This window comes from Thamnophis elegans, chromosome 12 (genome assembly GCF_009769535.1).
Source record: "Thamnophis elegans isolate rThaEle1 chromosome 12, rThaEle1.pri, whole genome shotgun sequence".
NCBI classification, from domain to species: Eukaryota; Metazoa; Chordata; class Lepidosauria; order Squamata; family Colubridae; genus Thamnophis; species Thamnophis elegans.
In genome coordinates, this window is record NC_045552.1 from 10972661 (window position 1) to 10996499 (window position 23839).

At 45.6% G+C, this 23839-nt stretch overlaps 1 protein-coding gene across 2 annotated transcripts in view; it reads left to right on the forward strand.

Moving 5' to 3' along the window:
* Positions 1-23839, forward strand: part of LOC116516208 (IgGFc-binding protein-like) — a 52255-nt gene that overhangs the window by 9698 nt on the left and 18718 nt on the right. For both annotated transcript variants that reach the window (XM_032228629.1, XM_032228630.1), the window contains exons 3-8: positions 5866-5931; positions 7452-8723; positions 10909-11237; positions 15760-16375; positions 18798-19396; positions 20850-21414. In XM_032228629.1, coding sequence (XP_032084520.1) covers positions 5866-5931; positions 7452-8723; positions 10909-11237; positions 15760-16375; positions 18798-19396; positions 20850-21414 — 3447 coding nt within the window. The remainder of the gene's footprint in view (positions 1-5865; positions 5932-7451; positions 8724-10908; positions 11238-15759; positions 16376-18797; positions 19397-20849; positions 21415-23839) is intronic.

Sequence of the window (23839 nt, forward strand, 5' to 3'; positions counted from 1 at the left end):
CATCCTGTTCTTTAATAATACAACATTAAAATTCGAGATGTGCATTTTCTAAGTCTGGGCTGCTGTTTTTGCTCACTGACACAAGAAAGAGGGTAACAGTTGTATGAAGAGGCAGAAATTCAACAAGTGCCTGTCTCCCTAATTTCAAGGTAGGATGATTTGCTGGTTAAATTTCTTTCTTTCTTTTTCTTTCTTTTTTCCCTTCTCGCTTTTACTTACGCTTTTGCAAAGTACAGGATTCTGAGTAACAGGGGGAAAAATTCCTTTTGGCAGAATCTTAATTACGAGCCGAAAGGCATTTGAGATCACACAATTTCCTTCTTTCCTATTTTAGCTCTTCAATTATGGATGAAAATGGTCTCATTTTTTAAAAAACAGCTGTGGGACTCTAATTTCAATATACTGAAAATCTCCCTGGCAGAAGCATCTGCTGTGCGGGGGCGGGGGGAGGGACTGGGGAGGGGAGGAGGGGGAGAGGAGGAAGGGAGGGGGAGGAAAGGCAAGATGGTGGCTACCCCCCTTTAAAAACCAGAGGTGGGTTCCTTAAGGTGACCAGACATCCCGGATTTGGCGGGACAGGCACGATTTTTCATCGTTTTTCCCGCGTCCCGCCTGCTTCTCAAAAAACCCTGCTTTATTTTGGCGCTCGCTGGCTCCCCCGCCCATCAGCTGCCGCTAGCTCGCTCGTTATTTCCTCATCTATTTCTAAAAATCTAAGCCAGCCCAGCCTGCCGCTCCCTGATTGGCCTGGACTCCAGCCAATCAGTGAGCTGGCTGGGATGGAAAACTTTAAGCACGCACGGAAGTTTTCCATCCCAGCCAGCTCACTGATTGGCTGGAGTCCTCTTAGCACGCCGCGTGAGTCGCAGGAGTCTCCATTTCATTTCGCGGGCGTTTGCTTTGTTTTGCTGCTTCAGCTTCACTGGTGAGTAACCAGTGGGAATTAGTAACCTGCGCGGGGTTAGTGAAAACAGCCGCCGCAGCCCTCCTTCCCTTCCCTGTGTGCGAGAAAGGCGCCCGCTCGCCAGCCCGCCCACCCTTGGACTCTGGGGCAGCACCTACCCAGCGCGGCCGCTGCCGCGCTGGTTCCTTCACGCCCCTCCCCCTCTGCCTCCTCAGACCTCCATGCAAGAGCGGCGGAGTGAACGAGCGGCCACGGCCATCGTTGCTTTTAAATGAGGCTCCGCTCGCTGCTCATCCCGCTACTTCTTCCTCCTCCTCCTCCTCCTCCCCTTCCGCCCTCAGCAGCAGAAACGGCAGCCGGGCCGGGGAAGGGGCACTTTGGCAGGGCTTCCACAGCGCTGTGGAAGCCCTGTCAAAACGCACCTTTCCCGCCTCGGCTGCTGAAGGGATCGTGCGGCCGCCACTTTATCTTTCTCCTCCTCCTCCCCCCCTTCCGCCCTCAGCAGCAGAAACTGCAGCCGGGCCGGGAAAGGGGCACTTTGGCAGGGCTTCCACAGCGTTGTGGAAGCCCTGTCAAAACGCACCTTTCCCGCCTCGGCTGCTGAAGGGATCGTGCGGCCGCCACTTTATCTTTCTCCTTCTCCTCCTCCCCTTCCGCCCTCAGCAGCAGAAACGGCAGCCGGGCCGGGGAAGGGGCACTTTGGCAGGGCTTCCACAGCGCTGTGGAAGCCCTGTCAAAATGCACCTTTCCCGCCTCGGCTGCTGAAGGGATCGTGCGGCCGCCACTTTATCTTTCTCCTCCTCCTCCTCCCCTTCCGCCCTCAGCAGCAGAAACGGCAGCCGGGCCGGGGAAGGGGCACTTTGGCAGGGCTTCCGCCACGCCCCCAAGGACCGCTGACCTCGCGCCACCGCTTCTTCTTCTTCCCCGGCCTTCCCAGTTAGCTTGCTTGAAGCTCCGAGGAGGCGGGAGGTGGGTCGCAGGAGTGGAAGTGGGGGGAGGTCTCCCCGGCCGGGAAGAGCTGAGAGGCTGCCGGCCCCTTTCGCAGGAAAGTTAACTTTTCTTGGCGAAATCCTGCCCCCCCCCCCCGCGTGGTTGAGTGGTTGGCTTTCCTCTTCCCGTAAGCCGCCTGGAGTTACCTGTGTGTGAGGTGGGCTGCCCTATGCATTTGCATGTGTGCGCTGGAGAGAGAGTGAAAAAGAGAGGGAGAAATAATTATATTAATTAGATAGATCAGTCTTTCTCCACCTTGGAGACTTGAAAGTGTGTGGACTTCAACTCCCAGAAAGGGAGTTGGGAGAAAGGGAGAAAGGAGGAGAGAATGAAAGGAAGATGGGGGAAAGAAGAAAGAGGTAAGGAGAGGAGGATGGAAAGGAGAGAAAGAGGGGGAGAGAGGGTAGAAAGGGGAAGAGGAAGAGCAGGAGTAGGAGCAAGGTAAGGGAAGAAGGAAGGGGAAGGAGAGGAGGAAGGAGGAAAGTAGAGAAGGGAGGGAGGGAGAAAGGAAAGGGAAAGGAAAGGAGGATGGAAGGGAGAGAAAAGGAAGGAGAGAGGGTAGGAAGGGAAAGAGGAAGAGCAGGAGCAAAGGAGAGGTAAGGGAAGAAGGAAGGGGAAGGAGAGGAGGAAGGAAGGAAGTAGAGAAGGGAGAGAGGGTGAAAAGAAAGAGGTAAGGAGAGGAGGATGGAAAGGAGAGAAAGAGGAGGAGAGAGGGTAGGAAGGGGATGAGGAAGAGCAGGAGTAGGAGAAAGGTACAGGAAGAAGGAAGGGAAAGGAGAGCAGGAAGGAAGAAAGTAGAGAAGGGAGGAAGGGAGAAAAGAAAGGGAAAATAAGGTGGTGTTATAACAGGAGGAAGGGATGGTAAACAAAGCAACCCAAACTGTATATTATAACCTATTAAATGAAATAATAAATGTATAAGAATGATAAATGTTAAAACACTTGTAACCAAATGACATGCTATATGTGATGATGGGTCTTTTTCTTTTTGTTTTGTTTTTATTGTTGTGGGTATGTGTCGTCTATGTAACAAAAAAAATAAAAAAAGTTGATAGGCAAGAGGAAGGAGGAAGGAAGGAAAAAAGAAAAAGAGGGAGAGAGGAAAGAAGAAAAGATGGAACTAGAAAGGAAAGAAGGGAGGGAGGGAGGAAAGGGGAAGACAGGGAAAGAGCAGAAAGACAGAGAAGGTGAAGGTAGATAGGCAGAAGGAAGGAAGAAGGAAGAAATAGGAAAGGAGGGAAGGAGGAAGGAACAGAAGCGAAGAGGAAGAGAGAAATGGAAAGAGCAGAAAGACAGAGAAGGTAGATAGGCAAAAGAAATGAAGCTGAAAGAATGGAAGGAGGAAGGAAGAGAAAAAAGGAGGAAGGGAGTGAGTGAGGAAAGAAGAGAGGATGGAAGGAGAAAGGAAGGAAGAGAGGGAAAGAGCAGAAGACAGATAAGGTGAAGGTAGATAAGCAAGAGGAATGAAGGAAGAAGTGAGGAGTCTCGAGGAGGGGGAAAACATTTAGTGACCAAAGTTACAATGGCATTGAAAAAAGTGACTGATGACCATTTTTCACACTTAGTGACCGTTGCAGCATCCTCATGGTCACGTGATCAAAATTTTGTTTGGCAACAGATTCGTATTTATGCTGGTTTCAGTGTCCTGGGGTGACCTTTTGACAAAAAAATTTTTTTTAATCAAGCCCCCCCCCTCCCCGGTCAAAGGCGTCCCTCTTTTCCAATCTGAAAATCTGGTCACCTTAGGGTTCCTATGCGTGCAGGCAAAAATATTTTGGGTACTGAATTGGTAGTAATGGCAGCAGGAACCCACCCCCACCCCCACCCCTGGGTAAAATAAACAGCCTGTTCCTTTTACTATTTCTCTATTTGCTCACAACAATTACAGTTAAAAAGTACTCAAAAACAATTTAGAACAAGATGTTTGTCTTATTTAACTCCTGCCTTTAATATTTTACTAATATCCTGCCTTTAACAACTCAAGCCAGCAAACATACGTAATACTGCTTCCTTCTCCTATTTTCCCAACAACAACCCTGAGAGTGAGAGAGGGACTGGACCAGGGGTGGGTTTCTCGCCCCGTTCCAACCGGTTTGGTTGGAACGGAGTCGGTGGCGTCCTCGTGCACGCGTGCAGCGCACGCATGTGTACTAACGTCTGTGTGATGCTCCAGCTGCTCCTGGAGGATCGCGCAGGCACTGTATGCGTCCTGCGCATGTGTGGAAGCGCAGAACTCGTCAAAACTGGGTAAGTAACGCGGGCGGATGGGTGGGCCCTTCGCCGTTCCCAGAAGTTACTTACTTCCGGGTTCGTCGACCAACCGGTTCGCGGGGACCGCCGCGAACCGGTTGAAACCCACCCCTCCAACAACCTGAATAAATAAACTAGGCTTCAATCACTCCGTTGTGGTCACCATCTAAACTTTTCTGACCCCTCTCCTTATTCAGGCATTGCTGCTGACTGTGGTCTTCTGACCCCTGATTTCCCCCACCACCACCAGAGGTGGGTTCCTATGCGTGCAGGCAAAAATATTTTGGGTACTGAACTGGTAGTAATGGCAGCAGGAACCCACCCCCACCCCCACCCCTGGGTAAAATAAACAGCCTATTCCTTTTACTATTTCTTTATTTGCTCACAACAATTACAGTTAAAAAAGTACTCAAAAACAATTTAGAACAGGGTGTTTGTCTTATTTAACTCCTGCCTTTAATATTTTACTAATATCCTGCCTTTAACAACTCAAGCCAGCAAACATACGTAATACTGCTTCCTTCTCCTATTTTCCCAACAACAACCCTGTGAGTGAGAGAGGGACTGGAGTCGACTAAGGTCACCCAGCCAGGTTTTAATGCCTAAAGCAGAAAGAGAACTCACAGTCTCCTGGCGATTGGCCCAGGAGTCAGCTTTCACGCCTAAGGCAGGATTAGAACGTCCAGTCTCCCAGTTTCCATCATGGTGCCTTAGCCACCAGGTCAAACTGGTTCTTTATGCTATATTTATATTAAAATACATACACAAGATATTTACAGAAGCTATTAAACTATCGTTAGCACTGTTCCTCTTGTTTCTGATGAATGATTTGAGAGAGATGAACCATCTCTAATAGCCCAAAACTATTCTATTTATTAGCCCCCCCCCCCCCAAAAAAAAAGAGATTATGTATGATGTGAGTTTTGTAACTCTCCAGTAAACACTCAAAAATAAGTAAAATGTTCCTCAGATTGCAGGGAGCTTCGGTAGCATTTATCTTATCCATATGGGAAATTTTTGTTGGTCTTATTTAGATTGAACTGTATGTGAGTGAAGAATAGCTTTTACTGAATCATGGAGATTACTACTGAATTGAGCCCCTCTGTTCGCAAACACATTTGAAGTTAATGTGCTATAAAAACATGGAGAGTCAGTTTGGTGTAGTGTAGGGAGCTACCTGTGGCTCTGGAGCCGCATGTGGCTCTTTCATCCCACTGCTGTGACTTCCTGTCACCAGTCGGCTCCACAATTGATAGGGCTTTTGGTTAGGACAAGTAGAGGAAAAAGGATGCTGCGGTAGGAGAAGACTCTATGGTGGGGGAACACGCCCTCCAGAATTGAACAGAGGGCTTCCCATTAGGACCTTTGTGGCTCCTTGAGTGTTTAAGGTTACAGACCCCTGGTGTAGTGGTTAAAGCATCGGATTAGAAACTGGGAGATTTGAGTTCTAGTCCTGCCTTGGGCACAAAGCCAGGTGGGTGAGCTTGGACCAGTTATTCTCTCTGAGGCCTAGGAATCAGACCACGGCAAACCATTTCTGAAAACTTGTCAAGAAAATGTAAGGACTTGTCCAGGAAGTTGCCAGGAGCTAAGACAAACTTGAAGGCACGTATAGACACACAAATAAAAACACAGAATGTCTTTCAACAGCCAGAAGTTGGAAAGACAAAATTTCCCACTGAATGTAGGACAAGAACTGATTTTAATAACTTATTTTGCAGCTTCGGTTGATAGGCGTTCAATCATGGAGATAATCAACCTCTGGAACAAGTTGGGTATGTTTTTTGGTGAGTACTCCATGCCATCCCTGGTGCCCTTTGTTCTCTTTCGTAAATGGAACAAGTGGGAATGTAATTGCACAAGAGGCAAGTCTTCACATTCTGTGCTGATGTGAATGTAAGATATCCTTCTACGTTTGGCAGAAGACACAAGATTCCTGGCCGTAGCTTTATAACATTCTGGCCAGATAAATATTGCACAAATCAAGAAATCTTTGGAACTTTTCAACATGTTGCCTTCAATCGAGAGAAGGAGATTGTGTGGGGAAGTAGCCCCTGCCCAAGCTTTGAATAAAATGATACAATCTTAGTAGAAAAGAGAAGTGATAGACAAGAGGATCAAACATAAACAAGGGCAAGAGGACTAATAGATTAAGAGAAATAATGGACAGAGACGCTGTACATAAATCACAGACTCCTTTGGCTCATAATGCACAGGCTATTTGAAAGATGGTCTTGTTTAGTCATTGTATTTCATCACCGTTATTGTAATGGTGTGTGGGGAAAACCTTGGGAGACTGAGCCAAGAGACATTGCCTGGGGAATTGTCAGATAACAGACAGTGTAACTCATAACTGAATAGTGGCCAGAGTAAAAAGCTCAAAAGAGATTCTCCCTGGTTTCTTGGGCAATAAAGGAGATGGGATGGGGGAGGAAATTGTACTTCTAGTCTTGCAAGATTTGTCAACATAACACTACAATTAAGTAGAAGTAGCTCTTGAGCCATGGTAGCACAGTAGTTAGAGCAAGGGTGAAATCCAGTAGGTTCTGACAGGTTCTGGAGAACTGGTAGCAGAAATTTTGAGTAGCTTGGAGAACTGGTAGTGGAAATTTTGAATAGTTCAGAGAACCGGCAAATGTCACTCTGGCTGGCCCCAGAGTGCGTTAGGAATAGAGATTTTGCAGTAACCTTCCTCTGGAGTGGGGTGGGAATGGGGATTTTGCAGTATCCTTCCCTGCCACCAAGCCACACCCACCAAACCACGCCCACAGAACCGGTAGTAAAAAAAAATTGAATTTCACCACTGGGTTAGATTCAGTGCTGCAGGCTACTTCTGCTGACTGCCTGCTGCCAGCAGTTTGGCAGTTCAAATCTCACCAGGCTCAAGGTTGACTCAGCCTTCCATCCTTCCAAGATGGGTAAAATGAGGATCCAGATTGTTGGGGGGAGGGGCAGTAGGCTGACTCTGTAAACCGCTTAGAGAGGGCTGTAATGCACTATGAAGTGGTATATAAGTCTAAGTGCTATTGCTGTCATAATTCCTGTCTGGTTCGTCCTGTGAGGCTGACGTCAATCTTGCAAGTGTGAAAATCCAATTGTTCTCGCCCCTCCTTTCCTATCCAAAAAACTAGAAAGGGTCTCTACAGAGCCTCTTTCCCCATTCACTATTTAGCTGTGAGCTTTCTCTTATCTGACTGTTCCCTAGGCAGCAGCTCTCTGACCAAGGTCTTTCTCACATACCACCAGGTATGTTTTGAGATTATTTTAAAATGCTATAATATCTAAATTTTCCTGTTTCCCTACTTAGGAATTTTGAGTTGGTCTTTCTGGATCATGTTAAATGTCCTCTCCATCCCCGTTTCCTCAAGCCCATTAGGAAAAGAGTTTCTGACTGCATTCATGCAAAATGGTTACCCACGAAGGTTCCAGGGAGATTTTAAGCTTCTCATCACAGGTTCCGTTCAATCCACATCTGTTACTATCTCCATGAAACAACCTGCGCTGAGGGTAACGGTCAACGTGAACGCTGGAGAAACACTCTCAGTGAAAATCCCACCAGAGGCTGAGATGGTTGGAAGCAACATTTTTGATAATACACTCACCATCCGGGCTAACAATGATATCTCCATCGTTTCCCTGTCCTACAAACCACAGTCCGCCGGCACCACTATTGTCTATCCCATGGAAAGCTTGGGTACCGAATACTATGTCATGACTCCAAATGTGGGTACCGATCGCTACCGAGAATTTGCCATTATAAGCTGGGCAGAAACCACCTCAATTGATATCTACCTGAAAGGTCCTGTGACTTTCCGAGGGAGGTCCTACTTACGAGGAAGCAAGTTGACCATGTCCCTTCAACCTTATCAGGCTGCTCAGTTCCAAGGCCAGGTGGACCTCTCTGGTACTAAAATAGTCTCCCAGAAACCAGTGGCTGTCTATAGTGGACATACATGTGTCTCCAGGCAAATTCAATGTGACCACGTCCTTGAACAGCTTTTGCCAGTGACAAGCTGGGGCACAAAGTTCATTGTTCCCTCTTTAGCTTTTAATACAGAGTATGACATTGTGTATGTTTCTGCTTCCCAAAGCACTCGGGTTGATGTCCAAAATGGACAAATCAAGACTGCTAAGATTGTGCCAGCTGCCCGGGTAGTATTTTATGGCATTCAAGGCACAACAGCCATGTCCATCTCAGCTAGTTCTGCCATCCAAGTTATGTTTTTCAGTGACGGTGGCACCTTTGGGAATCTTAAATATGAACCGTTCTTCATGGCAATACCTGATATCTCCAGCTACTGCCTGGCCTATAACACCTATAGTAGTGACCAGTTTGAGAACTATGCCCTGATCATTGCCAAATCTTCAGAAACCTCCGGGATCACTGTGGACAGCAGGCCATTGCATAGTCTGCAATGGCGCATAGTTTCTGGCACCGATTACTCTTGGGCTGCTCACAACTTAGGCCAAACCACAAATACCATCCACAGAATAGAACATCCCAGCTCCCCCTTTGGGCTGTTGAGTGTCGGGATTGCAAATGGAAAGGCTTGCGGTTCTCCTGCTGTTTGCACAAATGGTAAGAGGGAATTGATTCTTTCTTTATAACCTTGACTGTGTTTCAGTGGTGGGTTGCAGGCGGTACGCCCCAGTATAGGCATACTGGAGCCTGCCTGGAGCAATGGGTACTATTCCGGTACAGTGCTCTGGAGGGTCCACCCACCTGCCCGAGCTCCTTACCTGTCCTTTAAAGCCTTTGGCGCTTCTGCTGGAGCATCGCGGAGGCTTGCAGAGGCATTGCTGGCAGGTACCACACATGTGCGCACCATGCTTATGTGCTTATGCATACCATGCACGTCCATGTGGGCAACGCCAGGCCCGTTCCAACCGTACCAGTTGGAATGGGATCCGGACCCCACCACTGCTGTGTTTGCCCAATATGTGTTCACAGCCAGGTGAACAAAAGATGCTTTTGGACAACATGGTAAGCTTGATTAATACACAATTTGGTGTGGGTTTTTTTTTGTGGCTTAGAATCTTTATTACATGAATCCCACCCATTTGGTGGGTCCATGATTTAAAGCATTCTGCAGAGATGGGGAATGAATTAATTCAGTAATCAGATTCAATATAGTGTTTTAAGATTATATTTCTTTCTTCCTTTAATTGACCTTTGCCTAACCTGACGCCTTTCAGATATATTGGAGTATATTCTTGTTATTTATCCTATATGTGAAAGGCTTTTTAATCAACCTGACATATGTTGCATCAGCGTGATGCAATATTATGCAATGTAATAACCTTTTTCTCTGAAAATAAGACCTCCCCGGATAATGAGCCCAATCGGGGTTTTCAGCGTGCACTAAAATACTGAGGGGAGGGGAGCCGCAGGGGTAAAGTTCAGGCACCATTAACTGGAAATCAGATTCGGCTCGGCAGAAGAACATGCCAAAATATTGCTCCTAATAAATGACTGGATTTCTTTTGAACTTTGTCTCAAGGCTCGTAAATTAGTTAGGTCCTCTTTTAGAAATTTCACATGGGCGCTAAAATAAGTCCTTCCCCCCAAAAATATTGCAATACAGCAGCAGTCATGATGTGACCATGCTCACTGCCTCCTGCGCCTCAAAAATAATAAAACCATCCCGAAAATAAGGCCAAGTGCTTCTTTCTTGGGGGGGGGGAATAGCAATAGCAATAGCAGTTAGACTTATATACTGCTTCATAGGGCTTTCAGCCCTCTCTAAGCAGTTTACAGAGTCAGCATATTGCCCCCAACAACAATCCGGGTCCTCATTTTACCCACCTCGGAAGGATGGAAGGCTGAGTTAACCCTGAGCCAGTGAGATTTGAACAGCTGAACTGCAGAACTGCAGTCAGCTGAAGTAGCCTGCAGTGCTGCATTTAACCACTGTGCCACCTCGGCTCGATAAAATGAAAATAAGACTCTGTCCTATTTACGGGGAAACATGGTAATATTAACTATATACCAGGAATGGGTCTATTAACTTTGTACTGTATCTGAAGGCTTTTAAGAAGTTGGCCATTGTTGAAAAAAGAAGAAGATAACTTTGGGGAAAACAATTGATTTAATCTATCCAACCTCCTCCAGAAAATATTGCTGTGGAATCCCAAAGCTGATTTCACACATGACAATTTGGATGTAATTTTTCACTCCCAACATCTCTCTCACTAATCTCTCTCTCACTAAGGCCCACACTAATACAAACAGTGGGGGGTGGGGGTACATGGGGGTGGCGCAGTGGTTAAAAGCAGCACTGCAGGCTACTGCTAGATCAGCAGGTCAGCGGTTCAAATCTCACCGGCTCAGGGTTGACTCAGCCTTCCATCCTTCCGAGGTGGGTAAAATGAGGACCCAGATTGTTGGGGGCAATATGCTGACTCTCTGTAAACCGCTTAGAGAGGCCTGAAAGGCCTATGAAGCGGTATATAAGTCTACTGCTATAGTCTACTGCTATTTTTAGGGGAGAGTTGAAACAAGAAATATTTTTTATGCAAACTTCATTAGATCAACATATTTCAAAGTCCAAAATGGAGATATCCCCTTTTGCAGTAGTGCTGCATTCATGATATTCAAAGCCGTCTCAAAGATGGGTTTCAATGGGATAGAAAGGGGAGGTAATGGGAAAACGACACCCATTAACATACATTAATTTATCCTAAGATCTAAGTGCTTGGAGCGGTGAATCTTCTGAATTAATCAACAGTGGAATGTATGGCTGGGTTGTGTTTTCCTCTCTCAGATCCCTGCAGAACGCTCAAGTGCAGAACGAAAGAAGTATGCAAAATCTTACACGGCCAACCAACTTGCATCCACACGTACACGGGGACCTGTGTGGGCACCACAGCCAAGTATTTCCAGACGTTTGATGGTCTCTTTGTGGATTTTAACGACTCTTGCACATATAGCATTGCACAGTACTGCGGCAGTGACCCAAAACTTGAGCCCTTCAAGGTTGAAGAGAAGAACAGCAAGATGGACATTCCGGGTGTTTCCAAGCTCCAGCAAATCCGTATCAATGTGTACGGTCATAATATTACTATTGAGAAGGAAGAGCATGTCCGAATAACGGTAGGAACTGCAGCTGATTGGTTTGCCTCTGTTTCATCCCTCATTACTTTTTAAAGTTTATCTATCTATCTATCTATCTATCTATCTATCTATCTATCTATCTATCTATCTATCTATCTATCTATCTATCTATCTATCTATCTATCTATCTATCTATCTATCTATCTATCTATCTATCTAATCTATCTAATCTATCTCTCTATCTCTCTATCTCTCTATCTCTCTATCTCTATCTCTCTATCTCTATCTCTCTATCTCTATCTCTATCTCTATCTCTATCTCTATCTCTATCTCTATATCTAATCTCTATCTCTATCTCTATCTCTATCTCTATCTCTATCTCTATCTCTATCTCTATCTCTATCTCTATCTCTATCTCTATCTCTATATCTATATCTATATCTATATCTATATCTATATCTATATCTATCTATCTATCTCTATCTATCTATCTATCTATCTATCTATCTATCTATCTATCTATCTATCTATCTATCTCTATCTCTATCTCTATCTCTATCTCTATCTATCTATCTATCTATCTATCTATCTATCTATCTATCTATCTATCTATCTATCTATCTATCTATCTATGTTATATTTGTGCTGATAAATAAATAAAGGGAGACTAGCATAGATCTATTTCAAACTATTTAGCTCTCATCAGCTAGCCATACCGTTACTGGGAATCGAGCCTGTGCTTATTTATCAGCACAAATATAACAAATGTAACAAAAAGGCAACAGTAAAAAAAAAAATTGGGTTCTGTCTGGATGGTCTCTTGTGACGAGCCGAAGGACAGAGAATGGAAGTAGTGATCTTCCTCCCATATTTGGGCATACCGGGGGTTGTAAAATCTATATATCTATATATCTATATATCTATATATCTATATATCTATATATCTATATATCTATATATCTATATATCTATATATCTATATATCTATATATCTATATATCTAGATCAAGATATAGATATAGATATAGATATAGATATAGATATAGATATAGATATAGATATAGATATAGATATAGATATAGATATAGATATAGATATAGATATAGATATAGATATAGATATAGATATAGGCCTGTGTGTGTGTATGCTCCAGCATAAGTCTGGAATGCCTCGAGCAATTTCAACTAAATATGGTACACAAATGACTTACTCTCTGGAAAAAAAATACTGTGGGGATAAGACACCCCTAATACCCCTCAGGGCATGTGTTCTGTTAAGATACAGCCTGTTGTGCTTTACAATGGCTTCTACTGTACTGCTGTAAAATTGCTTCTATTGTACAAAACAGTGAAGTTGCCATGGTAACAGCTTCACAGTATTCCGCAAGGGGGCTCCCTCTGGTAAGGGGGAAAATCCAACATTAGAAGCTACACTTCTGGGGGCACAGGTTGAGCATTTTTAGCTAATTTAATTGTCGCTGAAATCAGGGTTCAGGGAGAAGTTGCTCTTGTCATTGCCTCTCCAGGAATTGCGTCGACGTTAATGGAAGGAGGGACGACCCATTCCGCACTTATGTTGCCACTTGGCTTTGCCATTCCTGTCTAAAACAGGATTGGGATAAATAAATACCTGGGCAATGCTGGGTTATCAGCTAGTTATATTATAAAATGTAAATAGCAACAAAGATAATGAGGCAATAGGGAAAGGTAAAGAAGAAAAGACTGGTACAAAGTAAAAAAGGAAAGAAAGAAAAAAGCAGTGACTTCCAACTTTTTTCAGTGCAGTACAGAGGTGGGTTCCTACCAGTTCGTACCTATTCGGTAGAACGGGTTCGTCAAATCTACCGAACCAGTTAGAAGAGGTTCCACCAGTGGACCCGGAAAGCAGGCCACACCTACAGAAGAGGTTCCAAAATGTTTTGAAACCCACCATTGCCACACACACAAGCAAAGAGAGAGAGAGAGAGACAGACAGACAGACAGACAGACTGACACAGAGAGAGAGAGAGAGAGAGAAAGAAAGGAAGAAAGAAAGAAAGAAAGAAAGAAAAAAGAAAGAAAGAAAAAGAGTGAGAGACAGATGAAAGAAAAAAAGAAAAAAGGGACAGAGAGACAAAAGGAAGGAAAGAGAGAGAAAGAGAGAAAACACATGGCCGACAAGCCACTCCCACCAGGTCATATGGCTGGAAAGCCACTCCCACAAAGGAGGCCACACCCACAGAGTAGGTTTCAAAAATGTTTGAAACCCACCACTGGTGCAGTAGCACCGTTCCAATGATTGAGGGCTTCCTACAAAGATGAGGAGGTCCAACTATTTTCCAAAAGCCAAGACCAGAAACAATGGATGGAAACAAACCAAAGAGAGAAGCAACCTAGAACTAAGGAGACATTCCCTAACAGTGACAGCAATCAACCAATGGGATAGTTTGCTTTCAAAAGTTGTGAGTGCTCCACCACTGAAGGCTTTCAAAAAGAGGCTGGACAGCCATCTGCCTGAAATGGTATAGGGTCTTCTGCTCCAGCAGGGGGTTGGACTAGAAAGCCTCCGAGGTCTCTTCCAACTCTATCATTCTTTGTTCACAAGAGAGCCGAGGTGGCACAGTGGTTAGGGTGCAGTACTGCAGGCCACTTCAGGTGACTGTTATCTGCAGTTCAGTGGTTCAAATCTCACCGGCTCAAGGTTGACTCAGCCTTCCATCCTTCCGAGGTGGGTGAAATGAGGACCCAGACTGTGGGAGGGATATGCTGACTCTGTAAACCTCTTAGAGACGGCTGAAAGCCCTATGAAGTGGTATATAAGCCTAAGTGCTATTGCTATTGTTCAATGAATACAAAATAGTTACAATCTCAACTTTTTGCTTTATGTATTTAGTGACTGCTAGGCATTTCTGCAACAACAAAATTAATCTTTTTGTCAAAACCAACAGCCAAAGTTTCATATATATATATTTTCTTGTTTCAAGCATAAAGATCGGAAGCAGCTTCCAAATCATTCCACTGATTAATTGTTCTAACTGTCAGGAAGTTTCTCCTTAGTTCTAGATTGGTCCTCTCCTTCATTAGTTTCCATTCATTGCTTCTTGTCCTGCCCTCAGGTGCTTTGGAGAATCGGTTGGCCCCCACTTTTTGTAGCAGCCCCTTAAACATTGGAAATTTCTCCTTCATTCTAGATTGATTCTGTCCATGATTAGTTTCCATCTATTGCTTATTGTCTTGTCTTTGCGTGCTTTGGAGAATAGGTTGACCCCCACTTTTTGTGGCAGCCCCTCAAATATCGGAACACTGCTATCATGTCACCCCTGTTGTAGAAAAAACAGGACACGCAAGCCAGCTCTTCAGGGAAGGAATAGTTTATTTGCGCAGGTGTATGGCAAAGAATAAATGGCCTGAACTATGAGTGACAGGCAGGAAATCCCTTATATAGTTTATCGCTTTCAGATAAGGCCATCTGCTAGTTTTGGATACACCTGAGTTACAGCAATATTATGTCTACAGGAAGTAATTAGTAGCAGTTAGACTTATATACCGCTTCATAGGGCTTTCAGCCCTCTCTAAGCAGTTTACAGAGTCAGCATATCGCCCCCACAGTCTGGATCCTCATTTCACCCACCTCGGAAGGATGGAAGGCTGAGTCAACCTTGAGCCGGTGAGATTAGAACCGCTGAACTGCAGATAACAGTCAGCTGAAGTGGCCTGCAGTACTGCACCCTAACCACTGGGCCACCTCGGCTCTTCATAATAATACAGTCAGCCAACGGTCAACTATAGCATACATTTGGGGAAGTAAATTGTGTCTTTCCAGACAGATTTTCAGTCAAGCCAGGAGATACATTAAAATAGAGACTTTTGCTTCAGCAGGTTTCATGTGCATACTTCCTAAAAGCAAACGTTTGCAATTTCTATATATGAACAGTTAAAGCTTAATATCATGACACCCTAGTTTGGTTCAGGCTTGAGGCCTACTTTGGTTCAGCCTGCTACCTCACCCCGAGTCCATTATTAAACTAGATATACCCAGTTCCAGCAACCATTCTTCATATGTTTTAGCCTCCAGTCCCCTAATCATCTTTGTTGCTCTTCTCTTCACTTTCAACTTCCTTTTTATAGCAATAGCAGTTAGACTTATATACCGTTTCATAGGGCTTTCAGCCCTCTCTAAGCGGTTTACAGAGTCAGCATATCGCCCCCACAGTCTGGGTCCTCATTTCACCCACCTCGGAAGGATGGAAGGCTGAGTCAACCTTGAGCCGGTGAGATTAGAACCACTGAACGGCAGATAACAGTCAGTTGAAGTGGCCTGCAGTACTGCACCCTAACCACTGGGCCACCTCGGCTCTTATATTGTGATGGCCAACACTGGATACAATATTCCAAGTTTGGTCTACAAAGACATTATAAAGTGGAATGAACACTTCCCGTGATCTTGATTCTATCTGTCTATTAAGGCAGCCTAGGACTGTATTGGATTTTTGGGGGGCAGCTGCTGCACACGCCTGGCTCGTATTCAAGTGATGTTAGGAAATGTTAGTTAGGTCTTGTTTCTTTTCCTTTTCTCTTTCTAGGTCAGTGGTCTGGAGGTCAACATCCCTACTACGGTGGCACATGGCAAAGTCAAAATCAGCCAGAGCAACAGACATCTGACCGTGGCAACTGAATTTGGCCTTCAGGTATCATTTGACAGCAACTGGACTGTAGTGGTGACTCTCCCCAGCAGCTATTATGGAGCCACTTGTGGGCTCTGTGGGAACTTCAACGAGGTAACAACAGATGACATGGTTGATCTCAATGGGACACAAGTGTCCTCCATCATGGCCTGGGCCAGTAACTGGAAAGTCGATGATCAAGATCCTGCTTGCTCCGATACCTGTCAAGGAAACTGCTTGGCTTGTGATGACGACAAGAAGGGGCTTTATGGCAGTTGGATATTTTGTGGAGCTATTAACCATTTTGCAGATGAACCTTTTTGGGGGTGTCGTTCCACTGTGGATCCCACCAGCTACTACGAAGATTGCATCAACCGACTGTGTGCAAACAAAAGCATCCAGGTGCTGTGCAAAGCACTGGAGGCCTATGTCACAGCTTGTGAGGAACGGGGCATCCTTATTACAGAATGGAAAAAGAAAACTGGCTGTGGTCAACACACACTTTACTACCCCGCAAATGACCCAATTGATGAAGGTATCTGGAAGTTTTAGAACCATTTTCTTGACATCCAAAAAAATCAGGAAGGTGTCTGTGAGTCCCTTGCTCCACCCAATGTCCATCTGAGGGCTGTTCTGTCCCTTATCTGCCTGTTCCTTTTGTCAGTGCACCTTTGCCCATGCTCCCAAGCTCTTTCCCATCAAGGGCCACAGAGGATGGATGTTGTAACACTTGAAATGTGGTATTGGTAGTAGACGATTACAGATTCTCATCTTGGGGGGAGGGAGGGATCAAGACTAAGATCCTAGGTCCCTTCCTCTTGTGAGCTGGGACACTGGGGCTGTCTGAGTCTGAGCATCTTCCTGAGGAGACCAAGATTCGAGCTTGGAGGGGAGGGAATCAAGAACCAGAGGGGCTTAAGGCCTTCCGCAGCCATCTTTACAAATATGAACTACAATTCATCTGGCAAACCTAATTACACTCCCTGGGAAAAGAAATACAGGCAGCCCTTGCCGTATAACCAAGGTGGTGCAGTGGTTAGAATGCAGTGTTGCAGGCTAACTCTGCCCATAGCCAGCAGTTTGACAGTTCGATTCTCATCAGCTCAAGGTTGACTTAGCCTTCCATAGCAATAGCAGTAGCACTTAGACTTACCATATTTTTCAAAGATGCACCTTCCCCCCTTCCCCAAAAGAGCGTGGAAATGTTGGAGCATTTTATACACTGAATACAGCCATTTTCGGCCTCCCGAAGCCCCACCCCCACATCCCATTTTTGTGAAAAATGGGCCATTTTTCACAAAAAAATGGAGGCTTTTGTGCCTTCCCTCAGTCCCCAGCAGCCCTCTGCAGGATTCAGCAGGGTTGGGACAAAGCAGAAACGGGGGTGTTTTTGCAATAACCCAGCCCTGCTGAAGCCTGCAGAATGTTGCTGGGGTCTGGGGGAAGGCAAAAAACTTTTTTTTCTTACTTACCTCTTCGAAATCTTGGTGCATCTTATATACCTGTGTGTCTTATAGTCCGAAAAATACAGTGTATACTGCTTCACAGTGCTTTACAACCCTCCCTAAGCGGTTTGCAGAGTCAGCCTATGACCCCCAACAATCTGGCTCCTCATTTTACCCACCTCGGAAGGATGGGAGGCTGAGTCAACCTTGAGCCTGGTGGGATTCGAACTGCCAAATTGCAGGCAGCCGGCAGGCAGCACTCATACCCTGCAGTACTGCACTCTAACCTCTGTGGCTCATCCTTCGAGGTCAGTAAAATGAGGACCCAGATTGTTGGGGAGAATAGGCTGACTCTGTAAAACTGCTTAGACAGGGCTGGAAAGCACTGTGAAGCAGCATATATCATTTCTGTAAGCCGCCCGGAGTCCTTCGGGATTGGCGGCCTAGAAATTCAATAAATGAAATGAAATAAGTCTAAGAGCTATTGCTCTCTGTTTAGTTTGCTCTTGTTCAAAGTTACAACAGCACTGAACCAAGTGACGTATAACCATTTGTCACACTTACGACCCCTTGCAGCATCCTCACGGACATGTGATCAAAATTTGGACACTTGACAACTGGCATGTATTTGTGACAGTTGCGCTATTTACAATACAATACAATAGCAGAGTTGGAAGGGACCTTGGAGGCCTTCTAGTCCAACCCCCTGCCTAGGCAGGAAACCCTATACCATTTCAGACAAATGACTATCAAACATCTTCTTAAAGACTTCCAGTGTTGGAGCATTCACAACTTCTGGAGGCAACTTCTGTTCCACTGATTAATTGTCAGGAAATTTCTTCTCAGTTCTAAGTTGCTTCTCTCCTTGATTAGTTGCCATCTGTTGCTTTTTGTTCTACCTTCAGGTGCTTTGGAGAATAGTTTAACTCCCTCTTCTTTGTAGTAACCCCTGAGATATTGGAACACTGCTATCATGTCTCCCCTGGTCCTTCTTTTCATTAAACTAGATATACCCAGTTCCTGCAATTGTTCTTCATATGTTTTAGCCTCCAGTCCCCTAATCATCTTTGTTGCTCTTCTCTGCACTCTTTCTAGAGTCTCCACATCTTTTCTACATTGTGGCGACCAAAACTGAATGCAATATTCCAAGTGTGGCCTTACCAAGGCATTATAAAGTGGTATCAACACTTCACGTGATCTTGATTCTATCCCTCTGTTTATGTAGCCTAGAACTGTGTTGGCTTTTTTGGCAGCTGCTGCACACTGCTGGCTCATATTTAAATGGTTGTCCATTAGGACTCCAAGATCCCTCTCACAGTTACTACTATTGAGCAAGGTACCACCTATACCGTACCTGTGCATTTCATTTTTCTTGCCTAAATGTAGAACCTTATGCTTGTCCTCCCCCTCTTTGAAAACAACATTTGCAGAGCTTCTCAGCATCTGGGCTAATCTGTGATTTAAATGTGTGGTTTATTAATCGCAATCCAATATTTCATACTCTCCCAACAGCTCCCAACTGCCCTGAGAACAGCCACTATGAAGCCTGTGCGAATGCTTGCCCAGATACCTGCTCTGAGCCGTCCGCCTCCTCTGTCTGCACCCTGAATTGCATACCAAATTGCCAGTGTAACAGCGGCTACGTCCTCCATGACAGCAAGTGTGTCCCTATGGACAGCTGTGGCTGCCTCTACAAAGGCATCCATTACGAACTGGGAGAAGAGTTCTGGGAAGACGAGAAGTGCCTTTCCCGCTGCAAGTGTGACCCCAGTCAGGGGCTGATAAAATGCTGGACAGCCAGTTGTCAGGCCAATCAAGAATGTACCACGGTCAACGGCGAGCACCACTGCAAAGGGTCAGGTTACTCCACCTGCATTGGAACTGGAGACCCTCACTACACCACCTTTGACGGGCGGAAGTACGACTTCCAGGGTAGCTGCATTTATGAGATGGCCGGGGTCTGCTCCGAGGACAGCCGCCTCACCCCGTTTTCAGTCAGGGTAGAAAACAACAATCGGGGCAACAAGGCCGTGTCCTTCACCAAAGTGGTGACTTTGGAAGTCTACAATATGACCCTCAGCCTGAGCCAGGAGCATCCACACAAAATTCAGGTAAAAAAAAATTACTAAAGGATGGATGGAGAAGCTGAAAGAAAGGGAAGGGCGTGGCTTGTTAGGGGCAGAGTGTTGAATGAGTCAGCTATGAATGTCTGAGACTGCACCAGGATAGAGGTTAGTTAATGTTTAAAATAAAGCCTTCCCTCCTTTGCCTTCCTCTCCCCTCCTTCCTTCCTTCCTCCCTCCCTCCCTTCCTTCCTTTTCCTTCCTTTTCCCTCCCTCTTTTCCTTCTCTCCTCCCTCACTTCTTTCCTTCCACCATCCTTCCCTACCTCTTTTCCTTCTCTCGTTCTCTCCCTCTTTCCCTTTCTTTTTCCCTTCCTTTTCCTTCTCTCCTCCCTCCCTCCCTTCCTCTTCCTTCCTTTTCCCTCCCTCTTTTCCTTCTCTCCTCCCTCACTTCTTTCCTTCCACCATCCCTCCCTCCCTTTTCCCTCTCTTGTTCTCTCCCTCTTTCCCTTTCTTTTTCCCTTCCTCTTTTCCTTCTTTCCTCCCTTCTTTCCTTCCACCCTCCCTCCCACCTTTCCTTCCTTCTTTTCCTTCTCTCCTCCTCCTTCCCTCCCTCCCTCTTTTTATTCTCTCCTCCTCCTTCCCTCCCTCCCTCTTTTCATTCTCTCCTCTTCCTTCCCTCCCTCCCTTGGCAGATATTTTCTTCTTTTCAAAATCTTTTTCCTACATTTATTACTACCAGTTCTTTAATTCATCCTAATCTCCTTGAACCTGCTCTTCACTGCTTTTCACTTCTTCCTTCATTGCACACCGCTATAATATTTCATCTTTGCTATGTGGAGCTACATCTCTCCAATGGCCACATCAGCCAAAATGTAAATTGTAGTGACATTTTTTAAAAAAAAAATCCCAAAGAGCCGAGGTGGCGCAGTGGTTAGGGTGCAGTACTACAGGCCACTTTAGCTGACTGTGATCTGCAGTTCATCAGTTCAAATCTCACCGGCTCAAGGTCGACTCAGCCTTCCATCCTTCCGAGGTGGGTGAAATGAGGACCCAGACTGTGGTGAAAGCCCTATGAAGCAGTATATAAGTCTAATAAATTGATAGATAGATAGATAGATAGATAGATAGATAGATAGATAGATAGATAGATAGATGATAGATAGATAGATAGATAGATAGATAGATAGATAGATAGATAGATAGATAGATAGATAGATGATAGATAAATAGTTCCTTATTTTGCTCCTGAAAATTCCCTATACAGACTAGCTGGGAACTGTTTCTAATAAAGGAGGTAGGAAACGTTCAGTTGTGGCATCATCACACATCATCTTAAGAAATAACATAAACAGCTCCCTACCTCCACCACCCCGTATAGTACCTCCCAAACGTCAAGTTATTTTATAAAGCTTAACTTTTAAAAAAAAGGTTACTTAACTTTACTGGCAAAATAACTGAAAATTCACTGAAAAAGATCCTTGGTCTTCCCTATATCCCAGGTTAATGGAGTCTTGATGGACCTTCCCTTCTCCTATGAAAACAAATTGAAGGCCTACCCCAGTGGAGTCCATGGCTTCATCAAGACAGACTTTGATCTGCGTGTCAGCTTTGACTGGTACAGCTATGCCAGGGTCACTGTTCCAAAAACCTATGCCAACGCACTCTGTGGCCTTTGTGGCAATGCCAATCAAGATCCAGGTGACGACCTTCTTATGAAAGATGGAACACAAGCAGAGGATGAAATCCAATTTGCAAACAGCTGGAAGGTGAAGGAGGTCCCGGGGTGCTCCACGGGATGTACGACTAACTGTCCAGTCTGCAATGATGAGCAGAAGCAAATCTACAAGGGAGACCAATTCTGTGGCATCCTGATAAAAAAGTATGGAGCATTCAGCCAATGCCATAAAATGATTGATCCAACGTCCTACTTTGACGATTGTGTCTTTGATACCTGTGTGTACAGGGGCCATCATGAAACCCTGTGTGCTGCCATCAGTGCCTACGGGGCAGCCTGCCAAGCTCTGAACGTCCATGTTAAGCCGTGGAGATCAGCAACTTTCTGCAGTAAGTGTTGTGTTCAGGTATTTTAGCCACAGTCTCACGCTTTCACAAGAACAACTCTTCTGGACTTTCTATGATTATTCTGTTCCCAAGGTAGAGAATCCTCCTAGGAGTCAACCACGTATTAGTGGACCTTCCCTGAAAATATAATTTCAGCAAATATTACTATGTTTGTGTTCTGGCCCCACTCTGTCCAGTAATGAACGCAGACACAGGCTTAGCTGTTTGCCACTCTTTATTCACAGCAATTATAATCCTGTTGGCTGAAAGTCCAGACACAACTCATTGGCAAGACGTTGGCAGCAACCCAGACTCCAACAGACATAGTTCCGTTCAGTTCAGTTTATTCAGTTTGTATGTCTCCCTATTCCTGAGAGACTCAGGGCGGCTAACAATCAGAGGGGAAAAGGAAGACAAAATAAAAATAAAAAGACAAACAATTTAAAAATACAACAACCTTGGATGGGGCTGAAAAACTCAACAGCCCCAGGCCTATCGGAACAGCCAGGTCTTAATTGCTTTGCGGAAAGCCGGAAGGGTGGTAAGGGTCTGGATCTCAATGGGGAGATCATTCCAGAGGGCCGGAGCAGCCACAGAGAAGGCCCTCCCCCGAGGGGTTGCCAGTCGACACTGGCCAGCAGATGGAATTTGGAGGAGACCTAGTCTGTGGGATCTAATAGGTCTTTGGGAGGTAATTGGCAGGAGGCGGTCTCTCAAGTACCCAGGTCCGATACCATGTAGGGCTTTAAAAGTAACGACTAGTACCTTGAAGCGTGTCCGGAGACCAATAGGCAGCCAGTGCAGCTCGCAGAGGATAGGTGTAACGTGGGTGTACCGAGGTGCACCCACGATCGCTCGCGCGGCTGCATTCTGGACAAGCTGAAGTCTCCGAATACTCTTCAAGGGCAGCCCCATGTAGAGCGCGTTACAGTAGTCCAGTCTTGAGGTCACGAGGGTGTGAATGACTATTTGAAGGGCCTCCCAGTCCAGGTAGGGTCGCAATTGGTGCACCAGGTGAACCTGGGCAAAGGCCTCCCTGGTCACAGCCGACAGATGGTGTTCTAAGGTCAGTTGTGGGTCCAAGAGGACTCCCAAATTACGAGCCCTTTCTGAGGGGCATATAATTTCACCCCCCAGACTGGAACACAGGAACACGAGGCAGACCAGACAAGAAGTTCTTCAGATTAATACTAATGGTTTTGTCCTGCAAAAGGACTCCTCCCAAAGTCTCTTCTTATATACTCTCTTGGGAGGGGCCAAACCACAACCACCTGGGCTTGATTATCTCTTATGAGTCTGTCTCCGTAATTGCTGCCTCCGTTTCTCTGCCCTCCGTTGCCTGGCATCAGGGACAAACTCCCTTTGATCTTCCCCACTGCTCCATGCCTCAGGTGCCTCCTGATGGCCAATCAGCCTGCTCTGAGTCTGAACCCTGAATCCTCCACATCTTCCATAGCAGACTCATAGCGATCCTCACTGTGGGAGTCCATCGACAGCTCCAATGGCTCCTGCTCAGCTACAACAGATTTGCATAGACTTTCAAGCTTGGTGGTGAGCCAATTTTGATGGCACTGAAAAAAATATATGTTGCCATTTGATAGACTCACAAGGGTGTAATTTATGCAAATTACACCATAGGACCGTGATGGTGAACCTATGGCATGTGTGCCCAAAGTGGTACATGGAGCCATGTCGCCTGGCACATGCGGCATCGTTTGTTCCTCTTCTGGGTTTCTGATGTGCCTGCGCAAGCAATGATCAGCTGCCCTTCATGCCTGCAGAAGTGCCAGAAACTGGAAGAGGTGGTCTTCCATTTTCCAGTGTGAGCATGCGCACCAGCCAGCTGCTTGTCATGCACACATGCGCACCAGTAACTAGAAGACTAGCATGTATGCTCATGTGCATGCCAGAAACTGGAAGTTCATTTTCTAGCGTGCTCATGCCCGCTGGATAGCTCCTCTTCCGGGTTGTGGCTCCGGCAAGCGTGCATGCTCTCTTTTCGGCACTCGGTGCCAAAAAGTTCCCATCACTGCCATAGGTGACATCATGTTACATGTGATGCCACTGCAGATACCCCTCTGGCCCACCCCTCTTCTCTGGTGATTGTTCCCTCACAAAGGAACGTTTAGTTATTCATCTATATCCTGCCTTTATTATTTTTACAAATAACCCAAGGTGGTGAACTTATCCAACACACCTTTCTCCTTGTGTTTTCCCCCACAACAAAACCCTGTGAGGTGGATTAAGCTGAGTGGGAGTGACTAGCTCAAGGGCACCCAGCTGGCTTTCATGCCCAAGGCAGGACTAGAATTCACAGCTTCCCGGTTTCTACTCTGGTGGCCTAACCACTGGGACAGGGATCTCCAACCTTGGCAACTTTAAGACTTCTGGACTTCAATTTCCAGAGTTCTTCAGCCAGCTTGCTGGA